The sequence below is a fragment of the Xiphophorus maculatus genome, chromosome 6, assembly GCF_002775205.1.
Source record: "Xiphophorus maculatus strain JP 163 A chromosome 6, X_maculatus-5.0-male, whole genome shotgun sequence".
Lineage (NCBI taxonomy): Eukaryota > Metazoa > Chordata > Actinopteri > Cyprinodontiformes > Poeciliidae > Xiphophorus > Xiphophorus maculatus.
This window is the reverse complement of record NC_036448.1, coordinates 19,343,958-19,359,971: the sequence shown is the minus strand read 5'-3', so window position 1 is coordinate 19,359,971 and position 16,014 is coordinate 19,343,958. Positions and strand designations below refer to the sequence as shown.

Genomic DNA, 16,014 nt, shown 5'->3' with positions numbered 1-16,014 from the left:
TCTGACATGAAACCCATCGTGAAGGCAGAGGAGAAGAGGGGGTGAAAAACATCGACGACCCCAATGCCACAAAGAGTGTTTACAAAGGAGAGGGCAGATGGGGATTAGGACAATGTTCCCTCTGGATACGATCCTGATTCCTCTGTGCTTTTCTGCGTCTCACCAGCTTAGGCCAGATTAGGCCTGGAGGTCTTAATGTCTGAGCTAGATGGACAGAGAGGAAGACTAGTGACAGGCATGGAGTTATTTCTGACTGTTTCTGACTTATGTTTACTTAATATTTATAAATTATTTTGTTTTACATCAGACAATCACTGAATAAATTTGCATGCAGTGCAGCCTAATGATTTAAAAAAATAATTTGCAACAATTTGTTGCTGGAATGCTAAAGATAACAATTTGTCACATTACAACAACTAACTAAATGCAGTGAATTGAGACTGAATTGGATTCAACACAAAGTAGTACATAACTGTATAGTGTTAGTAAAATAAGATGTTTTTTTATAGAAATGAAAATAAAACTGAAAAGTGTGGCATACATTTTCTATCAGCCTCCTCAAGTTAATTGGTTTTTGACCCACATGACATTTCATTGAAGTTACTTAGGCAACCTTGGACTGGTGTAAGACCTCTAAAGAATATATATGAAGCATTTAATGCCGATAGTTGGGCATGGTGGATGACCTGGGATGTTGAAGACCTGTTTCTTTTTTAACGGCCCTGGGAACCTACTCGGTATCACAAATGTGAAACAACAGAACAACCAAAATCAAACTGTTAACATCTCAAATAAAACTAAAAAAACTGTTTGTTTTATCATAACCCCAAACATATCATCAAATCAAACAAATCGTCATCAATTTTCTTACTTCACTGTTCAGTTTTCAATCCTAGAAAACCACTATACTGAGCAGACTAGATGAGTATACTCTTGACAATCTGGAGGGATTTTGAAAGGAGGAATGCTCAAAATGCTTTCTGGTGCTTCAACCTGGTTAAATGTTAAAAAATACCTAATACAGTCTTATTAGAAAAACATAAGTCTACCAGATAGGGCTTTGTAAAAAAAAAAAAAAAAAAAAAAGGCAGACTGAGGTGCATGTGACTATCTGAGTGACTGTCACATGACAGGTCGTGACGCCGTGTTGTCAGCTGTTAGCGTAGCATAGCACAGAATAGCAGTGAGGAACAGCTGTAAGTAAAGACGCTGGATATTTTTTATTGAATGTGATGTGTTAAGTACACATGTTTTCATACTGTATTGTTGCATTATACGTATAGCATCTATTATTTCGGGCAGTTTGTGGGATGCAGTCGGTGCTAATTTAGCCAAATGGGTTAGCATTCTCGTTTTCTCTGCTGTTCGTCTCTAGCTATAATCAAGCTAACGGTTTTTGTGTCATTGTTCAGGTCAGAATTAAGCCTTTTTACTTGTTCGGAACAAATCCGGTTAAAGTCTTTTCTTGCATTACAGTGCTGGAGGCTGAGTATTGTGGAATTTTATCCCAGTTCTCGGTAAAACCTACCATAACTAGTAAATGACATTGTGTTAGCTACGATAGCAAGCTAATGCTAGCAGGCTTCTTCAACTCTGTAAGTTAGTTAAATATATAACACTTGATCTGTCATTTATTATTTTCCGCTAGTTATCTGCAGTTTGAATTTGCCAACATATAATCTCTCTGTTTCGCGGAAGAGCTCCATAAATTAGTATATAACCCTCCTACTCAATACTCCAGCTTGTTTTGCTGTACAACCAAAACACCTGACGTGTTTGACTTGATCTGAACACATAATTCAAATCAGTCCAATTTATGTATCCGACTAAATGAGGGAATAATGTTAATTTTTGGACTTTGAAATGTATGACCACAAGTAGCAGGGGGAATTTTATTTTGATGCATTTCATAAGTAGAAATTTTTTTTCTGTATATATGTAGCCATATTATGTTTTTTTTAATGTACCTTTTAGTCAAATTCTGTATGTCAGAATTTTTTAACTTTAAATTTTGCGTATCAATGTTTCTGTTCAAGAAGCAGCTGCTTAATAAAACATGTGTCGGATAGAATAGCAATTAATCACTGCTCTTGGTGGGAACATATTACTCCTGTTCAAATTCTGAGAATATCTTCTGCTGTCATTAAGTGTGTGATTTCCAGTCTTTCATACTATGGTGTTATAAGTAATTATTTTCTTCTCAGGTTGTGTTTTTATCCAGACATACTCTGTAAAGACTTCAGGACAAATGGATATCCGTGGCGCTGTGGATGCTGCTGTCCCTACCAACATCATAGCTGCAAAGGCAGCTGAGGTTCGGGCCAATCTGGTCAACTGGCAGTCTTATCTTCAGTAAGTTAGCTCTACTTAACCCATAAGTCCTAATTCAAATTAGTCAATACTTATAATGCACAATTTAATGTGGTCCAATTTATTTTTAAATTGTTATGTGCAAGAAACGGCTGGTTAATAAAAACATATGTCAAGAAGAAGAGCAATTAATTTCAACTCTTGGTGAGAACATATTAATAAGAAATAAATGTCTTCACACATAAATGACCTGTTTCCATATTGTACAGGCATATATTTACATTTTCAATATAGTAAATGTCTAACAGCCTTGTTGCTGGCTGGATTGTGCAAGGTTAGCTGTTCTTCTGTTGATGGACAAGCACAACATTTGTACAAATTATTCTAAATTCTTGATTTTAATAGAGTGATACTTGCATAAAGTCTAGTTCTAAGCTCATAAATTTTCAGCTTTTGTAAGTACTCTCGGCAAATGCATCACATACTTGAGTTTAGAAACTAAATGTAATTGGTAGATATCTATTTGTGACACCATTGTTGTGGTGTCACAAATGTACTTATTTAGGTAGTCAACATTTACGTTTGTATAAGGTTTTCATGTGGTCTGATTGATATTATTTTTGTACTTGTCATCAGTCCTATTATATAAGCAGTATTTCTCATTTCTTTGCTCCAAAATCTCTTTTTGCAGTCTTTCTGTGATTAGTTGTTAATGTTTGGCGAGATTTGTTGTAATTTCATTGCCTAACAGTAGCTCTTCAGCTGTTCCTCAAATGTGATTCATTGTCTTGAGTTATACTTCCTGTTTTAACTCTAACCTTTCAGTTTAACAGCTCTGATTTATTTGACCCACAGTATTATTTCTAAGTCAATAAACCATTGATTACCATTTCAGCTTCAATTACATGACCGATTCAATTGTTGTTTTGCTGTATCTACATACCACTTCAGACCTAGCTTTGTTTTTGTCTCAATATGGCTGCATTTTATGTACATGGTCATTTCGGTTGCTCAAGCAGCCTCTGTCATTTTCAACTAGCTTGCTTGTGAAAAGTCAGTCACAGAGGATGTGTCAATGGCAAGCATGCGTGCTGTAAAACTGCCTCAAAAATAAATCACAGGTTTTTGTTTTCTCCCTGCAGATGTTACTCTTGTTCAGATATTATGTGTCTAAGGCAATCTGAAAACATTATTGTAGCCCTGCTGTCAAAAATTGTCATTATTGTTAATTTGTGTTGCTTGTAGGAGTCAGATGATCTCTACAGAGGACTGTGAGTTCATCAAGAAATTTGAAAAGGCCAACTCTGAAGAGAAACAAGTCATTTTGACCAAAGAGGGACACCAGGTAAACAGTTTGTGTACATTGCAGTGTACTTCTCATTTTATAAGGGTCATTCTGTGTCTCTAGTTTATTCAAAATCTACCAGAAGACACTTGGCTGATTTGTTGCACATGTGTTCACAGCCTAAACTTTAACTCAGTCCTTCATACATTATAAACTTTTCTAGAACTGTCTGTTTTTGGTAACATTGCAAAATTGTAATGTCTTACAAAAGTCTCAAACTGAGTCCTTTGAAAATCTGTAATTTGGAGATACCATTTCAATTTTTCATTTTGTGCACACACTAACTCTCCCTCCCTCTGAATTCCCACTATTGTGTTGCTCCACAAATTATCTTGATTTTTGCTGTTATTACCTTGTTTCTGGCCTCTATTCAAAGGTGTTTGTTAATTACAAATGAAAGCAAGACAAGACTGTTCATTAAAAAAACAAACAAACCCCCCCCCCCACAAGGTTTGGTTTGTTTCTTCCCATTTTCAGTGTGCAAAGACATTTCTGAACCTGATGGCCCACATCTCCAAGGAGCAGACAGTCCAATACATCTTGACTCTGATTGATGACACTCTGCAGGTAAACAAATACAACCTCACGCTTTTGGACATGTACCATTTTATTTTGTGAACAAAGTTAAGTTTAGAAGGTTTTTCAAGGTACTTGCACAAAAAAAGTTATTTTTTGATGATTTTCACATTCTATAATTTAATTACCCTTTTAAAATAAATTATTTTACAAATAAAATGTTTTACTGACATGATTCTGATATTGTGGTTTCTCCCATACAGTCAGTTTGATATACATCAACACATTTACAGTCCAAGTACTAATCCAAGATTTTACTTCAACTGTTTGTTAGGAGAACCACCAGAGAGTGAACATCTTCTTTGACTATGCCAAAAAGACGAAAAACACAGCCTGGTCCTACTTCCTTCCAATGCTCAATCGTCAGGATCTGTTTACTGTCCACATGGTGAGTTAGAGATGCACCAAGTTTTTAAGTTTTCTTTTAGGTTGTGATTCCAAATTTTTGACTTACTTTTTTTTCTAAAAACCATGTCACAAAAACAAGAATAATCATGCTGTTGAGAGGTAGCTGTTAAAAGTTCCTCCAGAAAATGAAATAATTTGAAGATTACCCCAATTAACGTATCAAAGAAAAAGTTAGATTTTTATCAAACTTAAAAGATGTTCTTCACAATATATGTTGTTGATTGATGTATTTATAGATATAAAATTTAGAGAGTACTTATTTTTGTTGGATTAGTGGAATAGAAAAAAAACTAAGTTTTTTTATTTGACCTCACGATTCAGAATCAATCAATTGAAAAGATTCTAGAACTGCATATCAATTGCCATCGGATTATCAGCATTATTGCAGTCACAAAGCATGACTTCGATGCAATATTTGACTTGCTACCTTTTCATTCACGCTCTGCTTGCCACTTATATATTTGGCAAGTCAGGGCATTTTCACACTTATAGCCAGTTTACTTTGGTCCCAATCAGTTGGTTAGCTTGTTAACTTGTAACTTTTTCCACAGGTTTGGTTTCTTTTTACACAAAGAAAATTCCAAGCAACCCAAAGTTACACTACAAACCACTCATGAAGATTAAAAAAAGAATAAGGAGTCATTAAATCATGATTTAATTGTAACTGATGTCAACAGTTTTAATGTTTGGCTTTCAGATATATGTTTTCCTGATACTTTCCTGTTGTACAGCCCTGAGTGATTCTGATCTCTGAGCTGTTGAGCGGTACATTTAATATATACACAAACCTATAAGCTGGTACCTTGAAGTTGGTAAATGTCTCTTCATTAAGAAAAGTGCTGTCCTTTCTTCTGGATAAAACATGCAATATTAAAACACATTAATTAAGTTAAAGTCAAAATGGGTTTCTGGTTGGGTTATTTTGTATCATATTACAAATTGATAATGTACTGGTATTGATTCTCGTGTTTAAAGAAGAAAGTGTAAGTGCTATAGTCAGGTAAGGTGCGAATGAAAAGGTTCTGGCTTAAATAATATCCTGGATTGTAGTCCAGGGTATTATGGGAGTATTTCTGTCTTGTACAAGACTGCTTCACACATTAACAAAATATTATTAAAATGTGCTTTAATTGAGAAAATTCCCAAAACATGGAGCATTTCATTTTGCAGCATATGAAAGCTGCAAAGCATTAAAGCAGTCACAGCGCCCAACACCAACTTCTATCTGCAGTATGAAATAAATAAAAGGGCATGTTTGTATCAAAACCTTGGTGAAGGAGTGTCTCTACAGATGGTGGTGACCTCGTCTGTTGATTCATGTATTTGGGTGTAGTGTGTAAATCTCAAAGAGTGTGTGGTAAAGTTTGGCAAAAGATAACAGCAATAGACTTGATCGAAGGATAGGAAGCCGACAGAGGAAAAATCTTTTATAACAGCCATGTTACCTTCACACACGCATCTAGTTGAACAATGGTGCATACCCTGTTTCTTGTGATTCACTTTTTCAAGTAGCAGCAACCTTTGTCAGCAGGACAGCTTGGAATAATTGTTCAGAAATAACTTAAGAAAAGAAACAAAGTAAGGTATAAAAAGTAAAATATGCAATCTGTAAAAATCTTACAACTTTCTCTATTTCCAAGGTCCTCTGCTTAATAGTAAATAAAATATTACGTATAAAATTTTCCAAATTTTAACCTGTTTCTTGGTTGTTTTTTAAATGGTTTTTATAACATGATGGTTTGCTTTGTTCCCATTTTGAAGCTAAATATTGCTGCTATTGCCAGCAATAGATAATTTGGAAATCTGTAAAAAAAAAAGAAAAAAAGAAAGAAATACATGATATATTCTATCCGTAAGACAGGACAGCCTAAAACAGATTGGTTAGTAATCATCATTTAGCTCTGCAGGGATCGTACAGCATTTGGTTGATTGTCCTATATTAGATAATGATTTCTTGTTAACTCACTCTGTCTCTGCTGGATGTTCCCCTTGGCTAGGCAAATGCTTGAGCATAGTATTTTGTTTTAATTAGTCATTGAATGTAGTCTGATTAGTATTTCCGGCCTTCAGACTTTTTTGTTTTTTATTGCAGGGTTCATTATGCATCAACTGTTAGTTTAAGACTGTACAAATTCACATGTCAAATTCTGGTAAACCATAATTTATTGAAAAATAGTAAATTTTAGTTTCTATTTTTAGATAGATTAAGAATTGTTGTGGCCAAATAAAATGAATCCAGTTAGACCCTTGCCTTAAATCTCAGTAATAAATTCTTCAACAACGAATATTATTGTCAGCGTTGATTGGTAGCTCTTTGGAGAATGAATACTTGTCACCGACCAATTTCTTGATGCGTCTCTATTTTGATTGTGTGAATTGTGAACTTTTTATCGACTTGCGTATCACAGTAAATTTCTTAATGTTCTTCACTTATAAAACTCTTTCCTTTCTGTTCTCCTATAGCATGGGTCCACCCATTGAACGTGCTTATTTTTCTACCTGAACTCTGTGAAACGGTGTTTATTCATATTAGGCTGGGATACGAGCTATCTATAGCTTGCCCTTACAACTTAACCACAATGTTGTGATTTTTGGGAAAGGAAACAAAATGATTAAGAGTCATCACTGTGTACCAAATAGTAAAAGAAGGCTGACATTTTCACCTCCAACTTGGTGTACTGCATCACATTTTTCACATCCAGTCACTTTAACAGATGCTTCTGTTACTAATCTTAGAAATTCATCAATAATTCCTCACAAAACAGCCTTCCTTTTTTCCTGAAAAGCAAGCAATTAAGGTAATGACCTGCCTGCCACTCCTTTTCAATTCAAGAATGACCATCTGATGGCAGACATAGCACTATGACACGACACACACTGTCTAATTACGAAGAGCAGCCAGATGGTATCCAGCAGGTGGGCAAAATGTGACCTCAGATCTGTGACAGAGCACTTTACCCAATCTAAGTGTCATGCTGAGTCTTGCTTTTAAATTTCAACCTTGTTTCTATACAGCCTCCCCTTGACAAAAAGAAAATTGGAGAGTTGTTTTTTTTTTTTTCTTCCTGTCTCATCTTGGGCCACAGTCAAGTGTTACCATGATGGAGTTTTGGGACATGAGGCTCAGTGAGTCCTGCCTTAGATGAAGTTTCTACCATAATCTTGTTTTAGAACAGTTTTGTTGAAAAGCCTTTTAAAAGAAAACTTGTATTAACACTGTGCGCACCCAGACGTTGGCTTGCTTATCTTTTTGACGTATATGCCTGTGGAATTTCAATTAGACATGCTTTATAGAAGACTTTATCTTGTTGTGTGTTGAAACTCTCATAAGGTCACTCTTATCATGCAGTTTCTTTGAAAACACAGCAATGAACACAAAATTACTTTATTTCCTAGTGGCATTCTTAAGTCTCACTATGGTTCTATTTATTTCATTTTAACTAATAACATTCATTCAATGTGGAAATTGTTGAAAAGTATTAATTCACCCTTGAACATTTTCACATCTTAGGTTACAACCACAAACCTAAACTTGATATTTTGGGATGTATTTTAAAAGATCAATAAAAAGTTGTTTCTAAATGGAAATTTGAAAGAAATTGTTTTTTTACTAATACATTTCGGAAACATTTGGCATCCATTTGTAGCCATCTTTTAAACACCATTTGCTGCAACTTTCTTTCTTTTGTTAAATGTCTCTACCAGTTCTGCACCTGTACAGACTGAAACTTTTTGTCTATTTCTCTTTGAAAAAATGCTAGGAACAGAGATTTTATTTTTGTTTTTGTTTTAACTATTAAGTTTTAAAAATAAATTTACAATCTAATTTACAGCTTGCGTTTACTTGACTGGACTATACTACTGTATGAATATGCTTTGATAAGGATTGCCATTATCTTTGTCTTTTCCTCCAGGATTGCCCTCCAATTTCTCTCAATCAATAGTCGTTTTTGCTATTGACTATTGATTGATAGTCAATTAATAGTCAGCACAGATGGGGAAGCACGTCTTCCCCATCTGTGCTGAAAAACACATCCACCAAGAACAATGCTTCTTCCACCATGTTTTACTGCGGGGGTGAGGGTTTTGAACAATGTCAATCTTGTGGAAAACTTCAAACATGACTACTGATGGTTTTCTTAGAATGTCAAATAAATATGGTAGGCGTCTTGTCAACAGATTTTCATGAACAGTGCTCTCTCAGAAATTCAAAGCTCTTGTTATTGTTTAAGGGTATCGGTTAAAGGGGATGAATACAAATTCACAACACTTTTCTGAGTACATTTTTTTTATAGATTTTTAATCTCTATGCATTGTTTTTTTCAGTTCATGTTTTGATTCATTTTACAAAAATCATGGTGTAGATGTTGAAATAATAGTTGATGTAAACTTCCATCTTAGGCTGCAAGGATCATCGCTAAGCTGGCTGCCTGGGGGCGAGATCTGATGGAGGGAAGTGATCTGAACTACTACTTTAACTGGATTAAAAGCCAACTCAGTTCACAGGTATGCAACTCAAATATAAGATTTAAAAAGAAATTTAGAGATGGTTTCATCTTAGAAACAAATGTCATAACTAGAAACTAAACGTTAAGCTGATTTTTTTGTGAAATATTTCTTATTTCTCTTTGTGTTTCAGATTCACAGCATAGTGTATGCATTTTGCAAAGTGTTGCAATTAAAACCATGATTCCTGCTATTATCTGGAGGCTGACGGTTGTTGTGATGGTCCAGTTTTTGGATCATTGTGTGACATTATGAATGAAAAAATCTTACGTATGTTCCTGATTAGAATTGAAATTGATTTAGCTGTCTTTGAAAATGATTTGTTTTCTTTTATTTCCTAACAACAAATTGTTCATTTCTAAGATATAAGCTAGTGAGCCTGTAGGTTTAGTTTCTTCCTTCTCATAAAGAGTTTCAATTTATCCCCCTTCCTAATTAGTTTACTGGCTGTAGGCATTTCTAATTCTTCTCTCTATTCATTTCTTCTTCATTTTGTCCTGTGATTTGAATTTAAAGTAAAACCGTTATCTAAATTAATTGAATGTATTCATTCATATTTGATTTCAGCAGACTCATTATTCTTGAAGATGGGCTAATGACTGCATATTAAACACTTGCATTACCTTGGCAGATATCTGCATTAAAATTAGGATTTTTAAACTAATTTTGCTTCTTGAAATTGCATTTGATTTTTTTTTTTCAACAGGCACAAAAGGAACCATTGAGCTTCCACTGTTCCTGACTTTCATCTTTGGTTATGCACATATTGTGTGGTTCTTTTGCCTCACAATATTTTTTTAAAATTTTATTTTAGTTTTGTCTATTGTTTTCTATCTTTTATTAGAATCTACACGGTTCAGGTCCAGAAACAGGCACAGGAGCAGGAACAATTTCCCCCAGTGAAGTGAGTATGAGCAAAGTGCATCTCCAGTCAACTCAGCACCCGGAAAGAAAAGGACAAACATCTGGGTTTGAAGCTGGCATACGTTAGCTGCTGCTGGACTTCCACATCTATTCTCTCCCTTTCTCTTTTCTCACCCATCCTGTTGTTGCACTCCAGTTTTTCATTACCAGCTTTAGATGGGTGGAGACATGAGCAATATTAGAGCGACGCCTCCATTTTAGACAGCATGGTGTTTGCTGCCACAGGTTGATCTTTAAAGTCCAAATGAAAAATGCATGCCAGAAGCCAATTCCGCTCTAATGTTGAAGGCGCATGACAGACAGCTTTCTCTGAATATTAGACTAACAAGAGGAAATTGAAGTAACATTTGCACAGACGTGGCATCCCACCATTTCTTATCCCATACTTTTTCAAGCATATTGCAGTTATTCTGAGAAGTGTGCTCAGAAATGTGCCCACGCAAGCTATCTAATAACTTATCATTTCCTTCCCCTCTGCATTTTCAACCAGGTAACGTCTGCTCCTCTGCTATTCTGTCTTCATTGCTGCCTGAACCTCTTGCTGGACTTTTGCTTTTATTCTACCTCTTTCAATTAACTGATTAATGTGATCTAATTTTTTCCTCAGCTTCCTGCACTCTAATATTTCTTTACATTTTGCTCAGGTCTAATTGGACCCTTTTTGTCCACTTTTGCTCTGTATCGTAACTCTACTGTGATATTTTTATTTTTTTAGCATGTGTTGGTATTATTGACTGCATGTGCACTGCCTCTGGTTTGATACGTGACAATAATGCAAGGTTGAAGTTGCCTTCTTCTGTGCTTTCTGCTTATGAACCATTTGATGTTCGAAATTGCACTTAAATGTGTAAAAATTTGATTTGTTCAGTCCCCTGACTATGCAGCTCTAACCCTTTTCCATGCTTGATTTTGGATTTGCCTTTGTATTTTGCAGAGTTCTCAGTATGTTCAGTGTGTGGCTGGCTGTCTTCAGCTGATGCTGAGAGTCAATGAATACAGGTTTGCCTGGGTCGAAGCTGATGGAGTCAACTGGTGAGAAATAATTCATTTAAGTTGTAGCACTTTATTTACCATTTATACAAAATATTATAAATAACTTAGAGGTCATGTAAAGTTTGATTTTGAGCTACTTTGTTTTTGTTTGCATTTTTGTACTCTACTTTTGATTAGGGTAAGAATTTTCATATTTAATTATTGTAACTAATGTTAGAAATTGTTAGTTTAATGATTGATTCCCAGCACATGGTTTATGAATATACACAGTCCCAGTGTGGCATAGTTGTACAGCTCATCTTATAGAACTAGACATATTGTTTTGATTTGGAGTGATGTCGAGCTCCAGTCCTTTAAACTAGATTTAGTTTTTTTTTTTTTTAAGTCTAATTTAAGCATGACTAAAGCATGTAAAGTGCCAACACATTTCATATAATTTAATTTGATTAAAACAGTTTACTTTAAATTGTATGAAAGAGAAGAGGGAATAAAATGTGTTTTACTTATAATTAGATTTTCAGTCACATTCTGAATTCCTAATTAAATTAACTCTGTCTATATTCAGTCTTCAGTTCTTCTTGTCTGTTCATATTTTTCCATCCAAAAACATTAGTAGACAAATAATAACAGGCTGCTAAATTAACTTGCATCCTGTTCAGTTTGTGGTTTTGTTCACATTATTTTTCCTTATTATTGGGTATTATAACACTGAAAGCCGCATCACACTATTCATACTAGTCAACAATTATACCTACCAATTCTTGAATAAAAAATACAGTATTACATTTATTTAATTATATTTTTTGCAGAATACTAGAATCTTTTGGGTAAAGCATTGAAGCTGTCTCTTTTCCTGGGTGAGAGGTAGTGTGCAGCGACAAGTGGGGCAGGAGGAGTGCTACTTTACAACACTGTTCAAACAGTTAGAAGAAACTCTGATTACTATAAACTTTAATAGTTGTACTGTATAAACTGTATGATGGATAGTTTTGCTGCTTTAAATATTTGCTGCTACTCTAAGTCTTTGCTACTTTCATATCTGAAACTGACCCATACTTGGTAAGTGAGTACACACACTGTGTGCTTTGACTTAATTTGATTACTGACAGTTTTGCATCAGTATTTATTTAAGATTAAAGTGGTTCTACACACTTTGGAAAAGTGTGGAAAATGTAGAGAATTGATTTAAATACTTTCCAGGTTTGAACTAGAACAGAAAAATAAAACAGAATATGGAAAAATATCTGTATTTCTAAACTTTAATTTCTGTCTTTGTGGTTGAAGATCAATTAGTCCCTCTGTCCATCCATCCATAATATTTGTTTTATTCTTTTTGAGTTCCATATTTAAATCTGACTACTGTAGAATTGTCCGTAAATTTAAAAGTTGCCCTGGAAATGGGTTGGGGATCTTGAGATTTACAGTCTTTAAAGTGAAACCATCAGATTTCACTTTAAAACCTGATGACTTTAAAGGTACATCAGATTATAAAAATGTGAGATTATTACATTTTTAAGTGATATCACTTAAAAACACGGCACTCTCAATGTAATACTGAGCCCCTCCACTTTAGAATATGTTAAAGCAACATATTCTAAATTCACACCTGAGCTAATGATGATGTTTTTCAGTAAATGTGACTCTCTGCTTGTGGTGTGTACACATGTTTTAAGCCAGGTGATTAAACCAGTCTTAACTTGTGGTTCAAGATTATGTTCTAATGAAATGATCAATGATTCTCAGCATCTTCAAACTGGCTCCATGCTCTGTTCCTAGAAGTGGGCTGTAAATCCAGCCTCACCACACAATTTGTGTGCTAATTGTTGCGCATCGATAAGGTCCACATCTCTGCACTTAACAGTCATTTCTGCAAATGTACAAGTTGTTTAGTTGTGAGCATCAGTACTGTACAGAGCATTTTAATCAACTTGTCCATTATTTGAAGACTGTCTGAATATTTTATTCTGAGCTATCATCAGAGATAATGGATGTGCAACATGTAGGTACACAGCTGTGAAAGCCAGGCTGAGTAAACAGGCATTAGATAAAAAAGTGAGTCCTCTTCTCATACTTTGTGCTTTATTTACTTGTTTTATATTTTACTTAATTATATAATTTTTTTTCTGTTGCAGCATCACAGCAGTGCTTAGCAACAAGTGTGGCTTCCAGCTTCAGTACCAGATGATCTTCTGTATATGGCTGCTGGCTTTCAGTCCGCAACTTTGTGAACAGTTGAGGCGCTACAACGTAGTTCCCGCCCTGTCTGACATCCTTCAGGAGTCTGTGAAGGAGAAGGTCACTCGAATCATTCTGGCTGCCTTCAGGGTCAGTGGTGAATTTTTCACTGTTTTTGTGTCCCTGTACATGTTCCTATTTCTAGGAAAAAGACTTAAAATCAAAGATTCCTGCTTACCTGTTCCCATGATTGTGGTTTTATTTTGCTTTGCCATTTATATTTGACAAAAATTAGAACATTTGTTGCTTTAATGTTTTCTTTTATTTTATTGTATTCACTCATTAGTTTCAGATTTATTTTCTGCTCTAGTCAGCAGTTGTTTTCAAGGTAAACCCTATCCTTCCTGCTCAGATGAGATGAGTTACACTTTCATCTTAAGTGACACATTTTTCTTATTGTAGTTGGAATGAATTTTAAGTAGAAATAAATACTTGCTTGAAGTGTATCATGTGCAGGGAAAGTCACTTCTAAGTGGATAAAATTGCTCAGTAATAACATTTTTCAAATGGTGATAAATTACAAAGATGAGCTGAAAAATTACCTGACCCAGTGTAGCAAAATGAAAACTGGTGGTATAAATCCACTGGGAGACAAACCTGGTTTATTTCATCTTTTGAAAGTAAAGTGCAACTGACAGTCCACTAAACATGATCAGTGTTTTCAAGAGGATAACTTATTCAGAATTCACTTTGAGTAAATTGTAAGGAGGGAAGTAGGATTTTAAGAAGAAAAAGCTTCAGCGGTATCTCAACTTTGTCCAACATCAGACAGACTGAGTGACCTTGGTCCAAGTACAATGGTGAGATAAATGGCACTGATTACATGTTTGAAACATGAGCCCAGAACAAGCTGATTTTTAAACCCTGATTTACTGGAAAGTACTCCGCATTTTAGGCCTCTCCTTCAAACTGCCGTTGCTGTAATGTTTCAGTCATTTTCATCTGTGACAGATATGTCTGTTTATGTTAAACTGTATTTCCTTCACTTGTTTTTTGACTAAATGAAATTAATTTAGCACCAAGGGTTGAATGGAATAAAATACTCTGTGAGAGAGTAGGTTTTCTACTATATTTGTATTTCTACATAGATTTTGTAGAAATACAAAATTTCTACAAAATCTAGAAAAATATCAGGTTTGGTTTCAATATAGCTATGATCTGGATTAATGTGGATAAAGAATATAGAGTACAGAAGATATGTTTTGTCTCATTGTCCATTTAAGATGTCCATCTGTTGTCCATCTCCTTTTAGTTTTTGTTTTAATTAATCTTACCCAGAACTCTTTCAGTGCTTAAAGTAGAGAAAAAATGACAAAAAAGTTAAGTATTTAATGATCCCTCTGTCAGAGGAAAGGGTTTCTTCCTTCAGGCATTCTTAAAAGTTTCTTGTAGAGTTAGAATGCCTGTTACAACTAATTAAAAGAAGTGAGTGGCAAGTGGCCATGGGAGAAGAGACTCGTCTTAAGTGGGTTTCCCCTGAGTCACCCAACTTCCTTTCCACTGTTTCCTTCTAAGAAGCTACACAATTTCTCTGTTTAGCAACAATTAAGAAGTGTATTTGTTGAAACTCAAGGTCTCTCAAAGTATCACTGCAAATTTTCTGTAAACATGCAGAACATTCATTTTTTTTATTCGAATGGAATCTTTTAAAGAATAATCAGCAGTATTTTGCATGTTTGTGTTTTCCCAAATGTCCTTATTATGCAAATGATTCTGCTCTCCATATGGGACGAGCAAAGGGACTTAAATTATCTTCACCATCTGGACGTCCTTGAAAACATCACCAAACGTTGTACTACAGAGTCAGTGCAGCTTTCTCTCCCAGTCAGACTATGTGAGAACAAGTTTATTTAAATTTAAGTGCATTATTTTTTGTTTTCTGTAAGGTGCATTTGTCCAAAACAAAAACAATTCCATTTTTTAAACACAATAGACAAGAAGTAAGAAATGGCAATTTTATTGGTAGGTTAAAAAACATTTTTTTAAATAACAGTATACCAACTCCGCTACCTGCCTGATGGAATATAAATTGTTTAATGTCTGTATTTCAAGTTAAGAAAATTATTCTTCTTTTATTTTGCAGAAAATGTTACAAATTTTACTTTCTCAGTTTTATAGATTTTTTTTCATATTCTCCTAATTATTTTCTTGAGAATAATTTTATAAATTTCTTTAACGTCGTTTCTTATTAGTGGTTAACTCTGTTTTATTCCTTTCCCGCACAATCTTAATACTGCACATTAAATGCTGGTTTAAGACATGCATATCCATTATATGTTGATTTAACATTGAAAGACTGTACATGCATAAAATCTTTATTACTGAATTTTTACTCTACGTCTGACATACGGTTTTCCTAAATCAACTTAAAATTTCTCTAGAGGAAATATCCATGCAGAAGGTTTGTCTGTTTTTGTGCTAAATGACGTTAGAATCAGTAATACAATAGAAAAACTATGTGCCTTGATTTTATTTTTTTTTTTTACCCCTCCAGGGGTTTTTTTGTGGGCTCTAGTGTCCCTTTTACGAAAGTAGGCTGACAGGAGTGGGGAAGGAGAGGAGGGAAGACATGCGGCAAATGTCGCCGGGTCCAGGAGTCGAACCAGAGACGGCCGCGTCGAGGACTCAAGGCCTCCAAATATGGGTCGCACTAACCCCTACGCCATCACGGCACGCCCGTGCCTTGATTTATGATTGTACCATTATAAGAAAAAGAG

At 34.8% G+C, this 16,014-nt stretch overlaps 1 protein-coding gene across 2 annotated transcripts in view; it reads left to right on the top strand.

The window, feature by feature from the left end:
- The first annotated feature begins 1,121 nt into the window (after positions 1-1,121).
- The window catches only part of atp6v1h (ATPase H+ transporting V1 subunit H), a 29,398-nt gene continuing 14,505 nt past the window's right edge, over positions 1,122-16,014 (top strand). Inside the window, exons 1-9 of one of the 2 annotated variants that reach the window (XM_023335701.1) lie at positions 1,122-1,196; positions 2,205-2,352; positions 3,556-3,655; positions 4,133-4,222; positions 4,506-4,619; positions 9,041-9,145; positions 9,990-10,049; positions 11,004-11,101; positions 13,195-13,387. In XM_023335701.1, the coding sequence (XP_023191469.1) occupies positions 2,249-2,352; positions 3,556-3,655; positions 4,133-4,222; positions 4,506-4,619; positions 9,041-9,145; positions 9,990-10,049; positions 11,004-11,101; positions 13,195-13,387 (864 nt within the window). In that variant the 5' untranslated portion in view covers positions 1,122-1,196; positions 2,205-2,248. The remainder of the gene's footprint in view (positions 1,197-2,204; positions 2,353-3,555; positions 3,656-4,132; positions 4,223-4,505; positions 4,620-9,040; positions 9,146-9,989; positions 10,050-11,003; positions 11,102-13,194; positions 13,388-16,014) is intronic. The other variant, XM_023335702.1, reaches the window with a different exon arrangement.